General features: G+C 38.9%; 1 protein-coding gene across 1 annotated transcript in view; it reads right to left on the bottom strand.

Moving 5' to 3' along the window:
• ZEB1 (zinc finger E-box binding homeobox 1) overlaps positions 1-14,766 on the bottom strand; it is a 203,026-nt gene that overhangs the window by 54,742 nt on the left and 133,518 nt on the right. Inside the window, 1 exon segment of the mRNA XM_021064196.1 lies at positions 13,788-13,988. Within this exon segment, the coding sequence (XP_020919855.1) occupies positions 13,788-13,988 (201 nt within the window).

Here is a 14,766-nt window from a genome sequence, read left to right as displayed (position 1 = left end):
GGCGAGCCTCTTCTACAACACATCACCTTTGATTGAAAAAGGTTTTCAAGAGTAGCTTAGGCTGAATCTCGAGAGATGATATGGCTCGGTACTGAGTTATATAGTTACTGATGCTTTCTTTGCATAGATTACTTATAGGATTTTATTACAACCCATATTCAGGAAAGCCTTATTGTTGTAGACTATAAGATCAGAAGTTTACTTTTTACTGTAGCAGAGTTTTCACTGACTTGGTATTTTTGTAAACATGTATATTTCTATAGAGCTTGAAAACCTTCAAGTCAGAAAAATGGTTAGGTCACTATTACTTGGGGTCATTTTTTAAACTTAGCATTTTTTAAAGCATTACGAATTAGCCAACACATTTTATATTATCAGATTAGTTTCATATACTGTTTTAAAGCTCAAAGTGTGAGGGGCCTATAAAACAGGTGTCTCAAAAGTAAGAGTGCATATATTTTAAAACGTTTAACTGACACAAGCATGAGAGTTTTTGGCTGAACCACAAGCAGCTCCTGTAAGATAAGTGTGATATGCTGGAACACTGCCAACCTATGCCATCTTCCTCAGAAAGAAAATGTAAAATTTATGGTATTTTAAGACAATAGGACTTTTTATTCAAAAACCTTATTTTTTAGACATGAACATGTTCTACTTTACTTAATGTTTTATTTACTATCTATGATAAAAAGACTGCTTCTTCGATGCAATCCTTCTAAGAACTTGATCCTTGAGATTTCATTCACAGATAAGAATAGATTTATAGAAGCACTTATCGCATGGTTAACATTTCGATAGCACGCAGCATTTTCCAGAGCACTTGAACCCTTGATTTGCACCTGCTTCAGATCTGCAGTTTGGTGTGCTGGCCTCTGGCACAGCTAAATGTCGCTGCCCACTTTCTTCTTCACTGTGTCCCCCTTTTCTCAAAAGTCTTTAAAGTAACTTACTGGCATAGATATTGTATCTCCTATAGCTTTTTAAAATTCTTATTTGTTTTTTCACACTGGGTAGTATTTTATTAATAGGCAGCACAAAAAAAGCAAAGTACACAGCAGCAGAAGAGACAGCCTCCTGACAGAGCAGAACCAGGTGGCACTGTGCCGGGCGGGTGGCCTGGGGGCCCCACGGTGCGACCTCCTTGGGCAATAACTCACATTTTCTGTTTCTGCTCCAGGATCAGGCTGGTTTGGTCAACCATGTCCAATGTGACAGGTAATTTTTCAGATTCAGCCACAAGGACTAACCTGAGGAGCCATAAAACAGTTCAAGGTAGAAGTGCTCTGGGTGAGAAGCCCATTCCATAAACGTTCCTGTGAATATGAGACTAAGGGCCACTTAATGGTAACCAACCAAATGAACCATTAGAAGTTACTAATCTTCATATTCCTGAATTCAAATTAATTTACTGAGGATTCTGAATCAATATTCCAGCAAAAAGTCTTGGTTGTCTTACAGCCCTGAGTAGTGCTGCAAATCTGCAAAAGTAACTGCTCGCTGTTTTCAGGATTCTTTCTTTGGCTTTAGTTCTCCTGAGTTTGCCTATGGGTCTTGGCCTGGGTCTCTTTGGGTTTATCCTGTTTGGGGTGCGGGTTCGTGTTTTTGGCCACATTTTGGAAAACTTCAGCCATTGTTTCTTCGAGTACTTTTCAGGCCCACCCTCACTTCTCTCCTTCTGGGATTCTGACGACAGATACAACACATCCAAATGAGTTGTTCAGACTGTTCTGTTTTTCTGTCTTTCTTTTTTCTGTAGCTCTGCTGTTCTAGCCGCCTCTTCACTGATACTTCCTCTGTCCTTCCACATTGCTATGGAGTCTGTCTGCAGTTTTTGAATTTTAGTGATTGTATTTTTCAGTTCTAAATTTTCCATTTGGTGATTCTTCATATTTTCTTTGTGAAGGCTCTTTCAGTTTGAAGCACGTTCAAAACTGACAACCCACATCAGATAATTCTAGCATCTTTGTCACTCAGTGTTGCTGTCTACTGATTGTCTTTTCTACTTCAGCTGAACATTTCCCAGCTCTTACTGTGACAATGAGTTTTGAATGAAACTTGAACATTTTAGTTACGCTGTCAAGAGACAGAGACATGGATCTCCAGTGAGAAGGCAGGCGTGGTCCCATTATAGGCCAAGGTTGCAGGGCTATGGTCTTCCAGGCTCCTCTCTCAGCCTCTGTTCCCCACCTGGGGAGGGGGGCTGCTCTCTACAGCCAAGCAGATGGGGGTCCAGACTCTGGCTGAGAGGGGGCAAGGATGGCTCACTACTGCTCCACACAGCTTCACTGACCCCAAGGACAGGCAGGGTGGGGGTGAAGCCTTGAGTTCCCACCAGGCTTCCCACCAGGGAACCCATCACCCCAGCAGGATGGGGAAGTGTGCCTACCCCAATGGGGGGAGGTGGGCTGGAAGGCCAGGCACCCCCGTGTTTTCCACAGAGTTGCCACTGTTAACTCCTCCTTAGAGGGGATGAAAGTTCCAGCTCCCTACTGGGTCTCTGACATCACCACGGATGCTGGGGTCCTCGTTTCAGCAAGTGTGGAGGGCAGGATCCCCACTCAGCCTTGGCTGGTAAGGAGGGGAGCAGGCTGCAGTTGCTCTGTGGCTAGGGGATGGCAGTTTCTGTCTGGGTGCTGCCTTCTCCTGCACCCCATCTGATCTTGGAGGGACATGCAGAGGGACAAGCAGCTGAGAGAAAACCCAGGGACTCACTGCCGTGTCGTTCCTTGGGTCCCGAGGAAACCTGCCTGCCTTCTTCTCTCCACCTTCCACAGTCTTCTTGTGTTTGTTTCAATGCAGCATCCTGGGGTTTTGGTACTTATCAGGAGAAACGGAAAGTAGTATATCGATTTCATCTTACTAGAAGCAGAAGTCTCTACAGTTCTTTTAAAAATAGCTGATAAAGGATTAAGTGGTTATCTGGTTTTACTACTTCCTAGATGCCTTACACATGGGCCAGCCAAGGAGACTCCTTAGTTTCTTTTCATATTTTATGTAAGAAAAGAAAGAAAGAAATGTGTCACCCAGAGAGAATGTCTAGGTTGCTCAGATTTCAAAAGTATATTTACAAGGAGCAGAAAAAATGTCATATAACCAAGGATGAATACAAGAGTTTAGACAACGTAAGGTCCAGAAAGTGTAAGGAAGATAAAAAAGAAAGAAGAACTATAGCTCTCAAAACAGCAAGGAAAGCAAGAAAGGGAAAATAGTCTTGGAATTGATGGTAGAATTGATGAAGATTAAAAATAAAAAAGGAAAACGTCTTTAATTCATTCACTCACTTGTAGGAGACTTCTTAAGCATCTCATATATATTAGGCATTAGTGGCAAAGGACAGAGATCAACACAATGGTGTCTGGCCCCAGGAGCTCTAGTGGAGCAGAGTGATCAGTCACAGCACCATGTGTAAGAGGGACAGACAGAGGGGGCTTTGCAGACACCCGAGCCCTGTGTCTTCAGGGTCAGAAAGTGGTTCACAGAGAAGGTGACAGACGAGGAAGAGAAGGCACACTGGGAGAGGGGACAGGAAGGGGAGGAAGGACACAGGGAGAAGGGGTGTCAAGTCAGGTTTGGGGACATGTGGTAGGACTGAGCTGTAAGGGGCCTGGTCTGTCATGTTAAAGAGCCTGAATTCAAATCCTAGAGGCAGCCAGAACTTCATGAATTAGTTATGATCTTCTCTGCTAGAAAGTATGAAGTTCAAGAAGCAAAAGAGCTAAAACGCAGGACAGATAAATCACTGTACAAAAACACGTGGTCTCCTGGCTCATACACAATTATTTTCAGAAAATATAAAAGCCTTTGAGGAACAGTGGAGATTAGGGGAGACGGACAGAGTCCTTCAATTTGCATGTTCTACCTTTGACTTCCTTTTGTAAACTACAGATCAGAGATATTTCACTTCCATCCTGAGAATGTTTTCTAAAATAGATTATAAAGGTACTGTGTTATGTGTCTGCACATAAAAAAGAAATAACATCGATCAACAGTATTCAGGATGGGTTCAATGGAAAAAAAAGTCATAAACTGGCCTCATGTCCATTTTTTAAAGTATCATTAGGAGGCATGATCTCATATAATATTTATTTTTGAAGACATAGATGGATTAAAAATTGGTTGAATAAATTTATTTTAAAAGTGGTGGTTTATAGAATGATGACAACAGAGGAAAGCTAGGGCCATGCCACTAGGTCTTTTGTTGGCCCTATGCATCACATTTCTGGATGACAGAAGGACACGACAAAGACAGAACCAGACTCAAAAACAGATGAAGTGGGACTGATTCCAACAAAATGATAAATAATAAATGTTTCATAATTAGCCCCCCAACTTAACCATAAAATGGAAGAAACCATGGAATCATCTTAACCTCCTCTTCCTCTCAGAATCCAGATGTAATCTACCTTAAATCCTTTACTTTCAAAATATAACCAGAATTTGGTATGTTCTAATTACCCCTGCTTCTGCTTTCCTGATTCCAGTGGCCACACTAGATTAATAAGCTCTGTACTGGTCCTTCAGTTCCTGCCTTTGACCTCTAGGCTTTATTCTCAATACAGCATCTAGAGTGTTCCTTGTAAAATGAAAGTCAAACTATACCACTTCTCCATTCAAATCCTTTCACTGTCTCCTCATTTCCACAAGGGTGAAGGTGTTTCTACCAGCTTAACAGACTTATCAGGGTCCTGGTACCCCACTACCTCTCTGGCTTCATGTCTCCTGGCCTTCTGTTCCTCACCTCTGCTCACCAGTCTCCTGGCTGTTCCTGTTATGTCCTGGGCTTTCATGTGCCCCTGACATGAAGTGACCAGAGGGGTACTTCACCAAAATCCCACACTCTGAGTCTAATTATGAAAAGAACATTAGACAAACCCAAAGTGAGGGCTATTCCACAGGTACACAACCAGGACCCCTCCAACTGCCAAGGTCATGAAAACAAGCAAGATGAGAAAGTGCCACAGACCAGAGGAGACTAAGGAGACAAAACCAGATGCAACGTGATGCCTGGACTGGGTCCTGGGAAAGAAAGGGGGCAGGAGTGGAAAAACCAGTGAGACCCAAATAAAGCCTGGGGTTTAGGTAAAAAATATAGTCTTCTAATCCATGGACATGATACATTTTTTTTTTTTTGTCTTTTGTCTTTTTGTTGTTGTTGTTATTGTTGCTATTTCTTGGGCCGCTCCCACGGCATATAGAGGTTCCCAGGCTAGGGGTTGAATCGGAGCTGTAGCCACCGGCCTACGCCAGAGCCACAGCAACGCGGGATCCGAGCCGCGTCTGCAACCTACACCACAGCTCACGGCAACGTCAGATCGTTAACCCACTGAGCAAGGGCAGGGATCAAACCCGCAACCTCATGGTTCCTAGTCGGATTCGTTAACCACTGCGCCACGACGGGAACTCCGACATGATACATTTTTTCATTTACTGAGGTACTTGCTAATGCTGCTAATAAAGGTTTATAATTTTTTCATGTGGTCTTACATCTATTTTCATTTTTTAACTCCTCCTGGTGTATAAGGATGACTTTAAATTCAGTATTTTGTTTATACTCAGCAAATCTGTCACATTCTCTTATTAGTACTAATAATTTACCTGTGATTCTTCTGTTTATATATATACAGTTGTATCATTGACAAATAATGGGAGTTCTGTTTTTTCCTCTGTAACTGCTACCTTTCTTGTCTATTTGCTTACTGCATGGGGCAGCACCTCCAACAGAAGGCTGAGGAGAGTGGTGAATGCGGACATCATGACCGCGTTCTGGATCACCAAGGAAAAGTTTCCATCTCTGCATCATAAAGCACAACATCTGTGATAGATTTTACACAGACATACTTCTTAGATCAAGGAAGTAACCAGACTGTTGGTTTTTACAATATCCATTCACAGGTACTGAATTTTCTTTTCTTCCCTTTTTTTTTTTTTTTTTTTTAGGGCCACATTTGGGGCATGTGGAGGTTCCCAGGCTAGGGGTGGAATCATAGCTGCAGCTGCCAGCCTACTACTCCATAGTCACAGCAATGCCAGGTCCGAGCTGTGTCTGTGACCTACAGCAGAGCTCACAGCAACGCTGGATCCTTAACCAACTGAGCAAGGCCAGGGATCTAACCCGTGTCCTCATGGATACTAGTCAGATTTGCTTCTGCTGAGCCATGACAGGAACTCCTGAATTTTTTAAGTATAGGTGACTTACAATATTGTATTAGCTTCAGGTATACAACACAGTGATTCAGTTTTACACACACACACACACACACACACACACACACACACACACACACATATTCTTCTTCAGAGTATTTTCTCTTATAGGATATTTACAAAATACTGAGTATAGTTCCTTGTGCTATACACTAGGCCCTTGCTGGTTATCTATTTTATATATAGTAGTGTGCATATGTCAATCTCAAACTTCTAATTTATCCCTCCCTTTTCCCCTTTGGTAATTATAAGTTTGTTGTCTATGTCTGTGAGTCTGTTTCTGTTTTGTAAATAAGTTCATGTGTGTCCTATTTTAGATTCCACATATAACTGATATCACATGGTAGTTATCTCTTTCAGATTTACTTCACTTAGTATGATAATCTCTAGATCCATCCATGTTCCTGCTAATGGCATTATTTCATTATTTTTTATGGCTGAGTAATATTCCACTGTGTTTGTCTACGTATACATATGTGTGTGTGTGTATGTGTATATATATATACATATATATCTGTGTACACACACACACATACCCACATCTTTATCCACTCATCTGTTGATGGGCATTTAGGTTGCTTCCATGTTTTAACTATTGTAAGCAGTGCTGCAATGAACATAGGGTTGCATGTATATTTTCAAATTATAGTTTTCTTTGGATATATGCCCAGGAGTGGAATTGCAGGATCATATGGTAACTTTTACACAGGCATTAAATTTTAATAAATGTTTTTTCTTTTAGTTTTTTACACAGGTCCTGAACTTTAATAAATGCTTTTTTTTTTTTTTTCACACTGGTACTAAATTTTAATAAATGTTTTCCCCTCTGCATCTGTTGAGGTGAACTTTGAATGTTCTCTTTAAATCTTAAGGTGCTATTTTTTAAGTTGTTTTAAGTATTATTCTGACCTTGCATTTCATACATGAACATACACATATACTGCGTAGCTAATATCTTGTTTGGGATTTCTGTGGCTGTGTTCTGAGCAAGGCTGTAATTTTCCTTTCTTATACTTATCTGGTTTGCTATCAACATTATGGCAGCCTCCTTTAAAGAGCTGGGGAATCTTCTCTCTTACACCAGTCTTTGGAAGAGTTGTCTAAAACTGTAATTATTAGTTCCTTGACTGTTTAGAAGAATTTTCCAGTAAGGTCATCTGGGCTAGAGTTTTCTCTGTAGAAGAGGAAAAAATTTATACATATACATACATGCCTATACAGGTATCACAATATTATACATAAAAATGTACTGTTTTTTCTTTTGTTGCATAGCTCTATGAATTTTAGTATGAATAGATTGATGTAACCACCCCCCAAAATCAGGCTACAGAACAGCCCCATTATCTCCAAACTCCCTGGCGCCCTGTATGCTACACTTTCCCCATTTATCCCCTGGCAACTACTGATTTCTTATCCAGCACACAGTCTGCCTTTTTGAAAAGGCACGTGGAATCATATAGCGCACCGCCTTTCGAGATTGTCTCCTTTCATTCTGAGATAAATCCAAGGTGCTGTTTGTACCAGTAATTTGTTCCTTTTATTACTGAGTAGTATTCCACTTCATGACTGGACTATTGTTTCCTTATTCTTTCACCCGTTGAAGGACGATAGGTTGCTTCTAATTTCTGGAAATTTTGATGAATAGTGCTTCTAAAATTAGTGTACAAGTTTTTGTGTAAACCTCAGTTTTCATTTTCCTAGGGAAAATGCCCAGGAGTGGGATTGCTGGGTCCTATGGTAAGTGTGTATTTATAATATACAGCCAGAGGAGCAGAGCATTTGCAGTCCTGCAAACCATGTGTAAGAGTCTCATCAGTTGCTCTATATCATCACCACTTTTGCAGTCCTGCAAACCATGTGTAAGAGTCTCATCAGTTGCTCTATATCATCACCACTTTTGTGGGATCTTTTAGACCACCAATTTAATATCTTTTTTTAGCAATGACTTTTATTTTTTCCATTATAGCTGGTTTACACTGTTCTGTCATTTTTCTACTGTACAGCAAGGTTACCCAGCACACATACATATATACATTCTTTTTTCTCACATTCTTTCAAGGTTATAGAACTAGTCATGTTTTCTAATTCTTTTTGAGCCAGTTTTGGCTATGGATTTCTAATATTCTGTTCTCAAATTTTCAAATTTATTGACATACAGTTGTTCACAATACCCCCTGCTACTTTCTTTAATGTCTGTAGTATCTGTAGTTATGTCCTTTTTTCATACTTGATTTTAGCTATTTATATTTTCTATTTTCCTTGATCAATCTTGTCAAAGGTTTGTTAATATTTTCAAAGAATAAAGTTTTGTTTATGCTGATTTTTTATATTGTAGGTTTATATCAATTTCTAACCATAGTTGACCCTTTAACAACACAAGTTTGAATGCACAGATCTACTTACATGCCTATTTTTTCAATAATACCACAATACTAAGCTATTTGCAGTTGATTGAATCCACAGATGCAGAACCACATGGGGGAATCTCATGTGCAGAAGGCTGACTACACACAAGAAGGGTTGACACCCTTGACCCTTGCATTTTTCTAGAGTTAACTACACTTACTTTTTTTTTTTTTTTTTTTTTTTACTTTCAAACAACTCAGCTGTTCTTTTTCTAAGTTAAGATAGTTGCTGAGTTCATTAACTTTTAGTCATAATCCTTCCAAAAATATATACTTAAGGCTCTGAATTTTCCTCTAAAAATGGCTTTAACCATATCCTACAAATTCTTATACAGAATATTTTCATCATTTGGTTCAAAATATCTCATTTTAACTATGATTTATTTCTTTATTGACCCATAAACATACTTTCAAAAGTGATTCTTTGAATTTCCAAACATACTATTCTATTTATTATTTTATAGCTTAATATTCTGTGATTTTTATCCTTTGAAATTTGTTGAGATTTGCTTTTATATATTTAATTTTTATAAATATTCCAAAATAGCCTGAAAAAATATTTATTTTGTGCTTACTAAGTTCACTGTCTCTATATACTTTCAAATCTTCTATATTCACATTGGTTTTCTGGGATTATTCTATCAGGGACTAACCAGAGTGTGTTTAATCCTCAACAATGACTGTAGTTTTTTTGTTTTTGTTTTTGTTTTTTTTTTTTTTTTTTTGCTTTTTAGGGCTGCACCTGTAGCATATGGAAGTTCCCAGGCTAGGGGTTGAATTGGAGCTATAGCAATGTGGGATCTGAGCCATGTCTGCCACCTACACCACAGCTCATGGGAACGCTGGATCCTTAACCCACTGAGTGGATTCAGGGATCAAACCTGTGTCCTCATGGATACTAGTTGGGTTCATAACCCGCTGAGCCACAATGGGAACTCCTGTTTTTTTTCTTTGTAGATTGCCTATTTTTTTCATCTATTTTTGTGGCCTTGTTATTAGGCACAAATATATTTGAAATAATATCAGTGAAATTAACCTTTCATCATTATAAAACGATCCTATTATGTATAATAATGCTTTTAGTTTTAAGGTCAACATCGTCTGAAATAAATTTATCTGCACCCACTTTTCTGTCAGTATTTTCATTTGGTAATACTAGTTATCTATCTTTACCATGTATTTGCTATTTTTTCTCTGTTCTTCTTATACCTCAGTCCTTTTATTAAAGATTTCTTTCTTCATGCTAAAATGTATCATTTAAAACTTGCTTTAATAAGGGCCTACTAAAAACAAATTTTCTGTTCTCACAGCCTGAAACTTGTCTAAAACCATCACCTCCTTTCTTAAAAGATATTTAAAGTACAGAATTCCGTACTGGCAGACATTTCTCTCTCTCTCTTGCTCTTTTTTTTTTTTTTTTTTTTTTTTTAAGGCCATGCTCATGGCATATGGAGGTTTCCAGGCTAGGGGTCCAATTGGAGCCACAGCTGCCAGCCTATACCACAGCAACACCAGATCCAAGCTGCATCTGCGACCTACACCATAGCTCACAGCAATGCTGGATCCTTAACCCACTGAACGAGGTCAGGGATCAAACCTGTGTCCTCATGGATGCTAGTCACATTCCTTTCTGCTGAGTCATGATGGGAACTCCCAGACATCTTTTCATTATGTCTGGCTTGCATTGTTTTCACTGAGAATTCAGCGGCTGGTTCAACTGCCACTCTCTAAAATATAATATAAATTTAGGGTGTTTACTTTTACGAGTTTTCTTTTTGTTTTAGATGATCTGTAATTTCACTATTATGTGTCTGGGGATAGATTTAATTATCTTTCTTGGTATTATTTGTTGAACTTCTTGAGTCTGTGATCTGGTATCCTTCATCAAAACTGAAAAAAACTCAGTCATTATCTCTTGAAATATTGTTGCTTCCCTATTCTCTCTTCTAGATTTAACTTTCATAACTCTTCTCAGGATTTTTCCTATTTTTCTTTCTGTCTCTCTGAGCTGCATTTAGTATAAGTTTCCCCCTATATTCCAATTTATTGATTTTTTTCTTCAACTCTATTTAGTGTTAAATCCATCCTTTGAATTTCTTTTTTTCTTTTGTCTTTTGTCTATTTAGGGCCGCTCCTGTGGCATAAGGAGGTTCTCAGGCTAGGCGTCTAATCGGAACTGCTGCCGCCAGCCTACGCCAGAGCCACAGCAATGCCAGATCCAAGTCGTGTCTGCAATCTACACCACAGCTCACGACAACGCCAGATCCTTAACCCACTGAGTGAGGCCAGGGGTTGAACCCGCAACCTCATGGTTCTTTCACTGGATTCGTTTCCACTGTGCCATGACGGGAACTCCTTGAATTTCTACTATTCTATATACATTTTTTTTTTTCATTTTCAGAAGTTAACATTTTGATCTTCTTAAAAATCTATTGGTTCTATTTTATTCTATCACAGCAGATAATTTCAAGTTTGCCTATTTTTCTTTCAACACTGACAGTCATTTTATAATCTTTATCAGATAACTCTAGTAATTAAGGTCTTTATCGGTTGGTTTCTGTTTCCTTTTGTTTCACATTTCTGTCTTCTTGCTAAATTACTGGGAAACTTCTACAGTGGCAAGATGAAGGTATGTTCCTTGAAAAGACTTGGTTTTGCTCCTGCTTAGTGCCTATGAGTCTTGGAGGCAGGTCCATTTTTCAGACTTAGTTATGTCTTGAACTTTGTCAGGCTGCCCAGCAATGTGAATTTGAGCTGTAAATCAATGCATGAGAGCTTGTAGTTACAGCTTCTCAGGGGCAATCCTCCATTCCCCCATCTCTAGCCAAGGCCATTTTGTTTGCTAACTCTTGAGGATGGTATGGATGGCAGAGAGCTTGCGCATAGTTTGTCATATAGTATGTGGTCCATCCTAGGGGAGGATCTGCTACTAACTCTTTGGTGGTCCAAGGCTTTGGTTCTTCTCAGAGGCCTGAAAACCACATCCTGTGTTACCTTGTGAGGCAAATGTCCTCAAGGCCAAAGAGCTCTATGCTGTGCTCTGCTGACCTCTGTGGGTTCCTGTTCTTACTCAGATTTTGATCTATTAATGTCCTACTATCTAGTTAGTTCTTTAAGGTTTTCAAGAAGATTTCTTTATTTAAAAACTTAATATCATTAGTTATTTTCAGTGAGAACATCAATCCAAATAATCTCTCCTGGCGTATTCTCAGAAACAGAACTCCTTCACTGATTTTTCACTTCTCCCTTTACTTCTTCTATCTCATTCTCATTATCTCTGCCCTTTCCAGACAAATCATTTCCTTCTTGGTTCCCCTTATGATTTTGGATCAATGACACCAATGGATCGGGTCTGTCTACAGACAGTAAATATGAAAGAAACCCTTGCCCTCCAAAGCTCTGAACTCAGTATTACAGTGTAACAGGTTAATAGCTGTGATAATAAGCATGTTATCGTCTCTGGGTTCTACTTTCCAGGAATCTGGGAGTTATGTCAGGCCTTCTTCTCGGTTACCTTCCACACAGAATCAACCACATTTAACATATTTTAACTCCCATATTTCTGTCAAATCTCTCCCTTTTATTCCCATCCCAAGGCCCACTTCTTTAGTTGCAACCCCTCAGCACTGTCTGAACTATTATAGCCTCCTTCTGGGAGACACTGCCTCCTGCCTCTAGATTCCCCTCCACCCCAGGATTCTTTTTCCATACTGCTACCAGATTTATTTCTCAAGTACATATCAATGATATTATTGTTACAGCTCCCAGGATAAAGTTCAAATTCCTTGACTTAGCACAAGTCATCCTTCATAGTCTTTCCTTGTTTACTTTTCTGATCTCATTTTCTGCAAATGCCATTTGTTCAAACCTCTGTGGTTTCATGCATGTTGCACCTTCTGCCTGAAGCACCTTCTATTGCCTATCCTCTGCCTAACTAACCTCTACTAGTCCTTTATAGCTCAATCCCAGCACTATTTTCACTTGGAAATTTTTCTAGGATTCTCCTCTCAGGCATGAGTGTTCCTCCTTCATGTTTCCACATACTCTGAATCTACACCTACATCAAACTGGAACACATGTGTGATGTATTTATCTCTTACACCCATTAAATTGTAAGCACTTTTCATATATAGTCTTATTCAAATTTCCAACCCCATTCCTGCAGAGTTTGCTGAATGGACAAATGAACAACAGTATAAAATGAGGGGGCTTAAAAGCTTCCACATTTGGTTGTCCAGATTCTCTGACCTGCATGCTTGACCCATTTCCTTAGACTGTCTAACCTGAGTTTTGATATCCTGTTTAGACAACTTTCCTGAATCTGAACTCTTGCTGGGCAGCTTCTCTCTGCCTGACCTTGAATTTGGCCCCTTTTCATGCTCCTCTTTGCCTTTGCTAATGCCCCTGGGCCTGATCCCAATCCGTCTACTTCACAACACCTGCCCCTTCCACAGCCTTCTGTTTTTATCCCATGTTGCTTAAATTCTGTCAAAAACAGGCTAAATACTTTAATTAGTGTATTAGGAAAAGTAGAAAAGAGAAGTTTTGGAGCTGGAAGAAAAGACTAGAGTCCCATTTGTTCGTCTGGCAGGTGAGGAGGAAGGTCAGTCATGTAACGCTTCTCACTGAAAGGGTGGCAGTAGAGGGCTCCTTACTTTCACTGCTCTTCCCCTCAACCATGCTTTACTTTGTCAAGTGAAAAGTCCTCTTGTGGAGAAATTTAAAGCGAGTGAAGGAACCACAGAGAGAAAAAGAGCGAGAGATGCTTACAAACACTACAAGTACTCCCATATTTAACCTGAATTTTGCACACCGAATTATCTTATAATGGTACTGAACCAAAATATAACTTGTTGGTTTCTTAAGCAGTTTCTTCATTTGAAGTCGCAGTATGCAACTAAAAATAGGTTCAATTATATCAACATATATGGAATGCTTGATTCTGGTAAAAATAAAAACCTACCAAAATTCATTATATTACATGTATCAATGTATTATATGCAAGCTATGGTCAAAACAACTATTATTCTGCTTCATAACCTAGGTTTTGATAAGTAGGATACTGATCGACAAGTAAATAATGGTTCATTTCCAACTTTTCATCCAATTTATCATGTCAGTTGGTATATTTTTAAAAGAACACAGAGAACAGACCATTACGAGAAGAACCAAACTCACCATTGTCCTCCCAGCAGCTCTTGGCGCTCCCTTCTCTTGCACTGCTCCCGGGTAACACTGTCTGGTCTGCTGGCAGGTCATCTTCTGGCACACCACCTTCACAATCTGCTGCATCCGTAATACTTTCTTCTTCCACAATATGGAGTTTGTCTTCATCGTCTGAATCTGAATTTGTTTCTACCACAGTATTATAGTTTGTAACTGCAATACAAACAAGAAACAAATAATCAAAACCAACTAGCATAAAAATCAGTTTTGACACCTTAATAAGAAAGAAATTGTAAGAAGTATTTAAAACAGACTGTGAATCAATAATATTTTTAGACTGTAATATGTCAACAACTAACTTATTTGATAACATGCACACACAGCACTTACGAGATAGGAGATGGACAAAAAGCAAATATAGTGGCTATGTTTGTTGACTACTTACTATATGTACGCGTGCTTTATAAATAGTAATGCATTTAATCCTTACAGCAATCTTTTTGCAACCCTATGAAATACAGTATCTATTAACCATCTATTTAAATCCCTGTTTTACAGAAGTGGAAATCAAGATGAGGGGAAGTAAGTAATCTATACAGGATCATACACCTAGGAAGAGGCAGGGCGAGGATTTGAACCCTAAGACTCTGGCTCCATATTCTGTGTCTTAAACATTTCATCAAACATCTCCAATCATAATGAGCTTATGAGATATGATAGTGCTTATACAGAATAAGGGTTTCAAATATTTAAAGTGTTGTAATTTGAGGAAAAAGTTCATCTCTTCTAATAAAATAGCAACACATCATCAAGTTTATCATAAGGAAAGTACCTAACAAGTTGTCAATTAGGCCTATGTATTTCCTATTAATCCTACACTGACTCTAGAAAGAATCAACTATATTTAACAAAATTTATACATAATTAAGACATGATTTAAGTAATGTTTATACATAAGTCTGTCATTCTGAAAAAAAATAACTGACATTCA

Source organism: Sus scrofa, chromosome 10 (genome assembly GCF_000003025.6).
Source record: "Sus scrofa isolate TJ Tabasco breed Duroc chromosome 10, Sscrofa11.1, whole genome shotgun sequence".
NCBI classification, from domain to species: domain Eukaryota; kingdom Metazoa; phylum Chordata; class Mammalia; order Artiodactyla; family Suidae; genus Sus; species Sus scrofa.
Note: the sequence above shows the minus strand (reverse complement) of the source record. Positions and strands in the feature narration are given on the sequence as shown.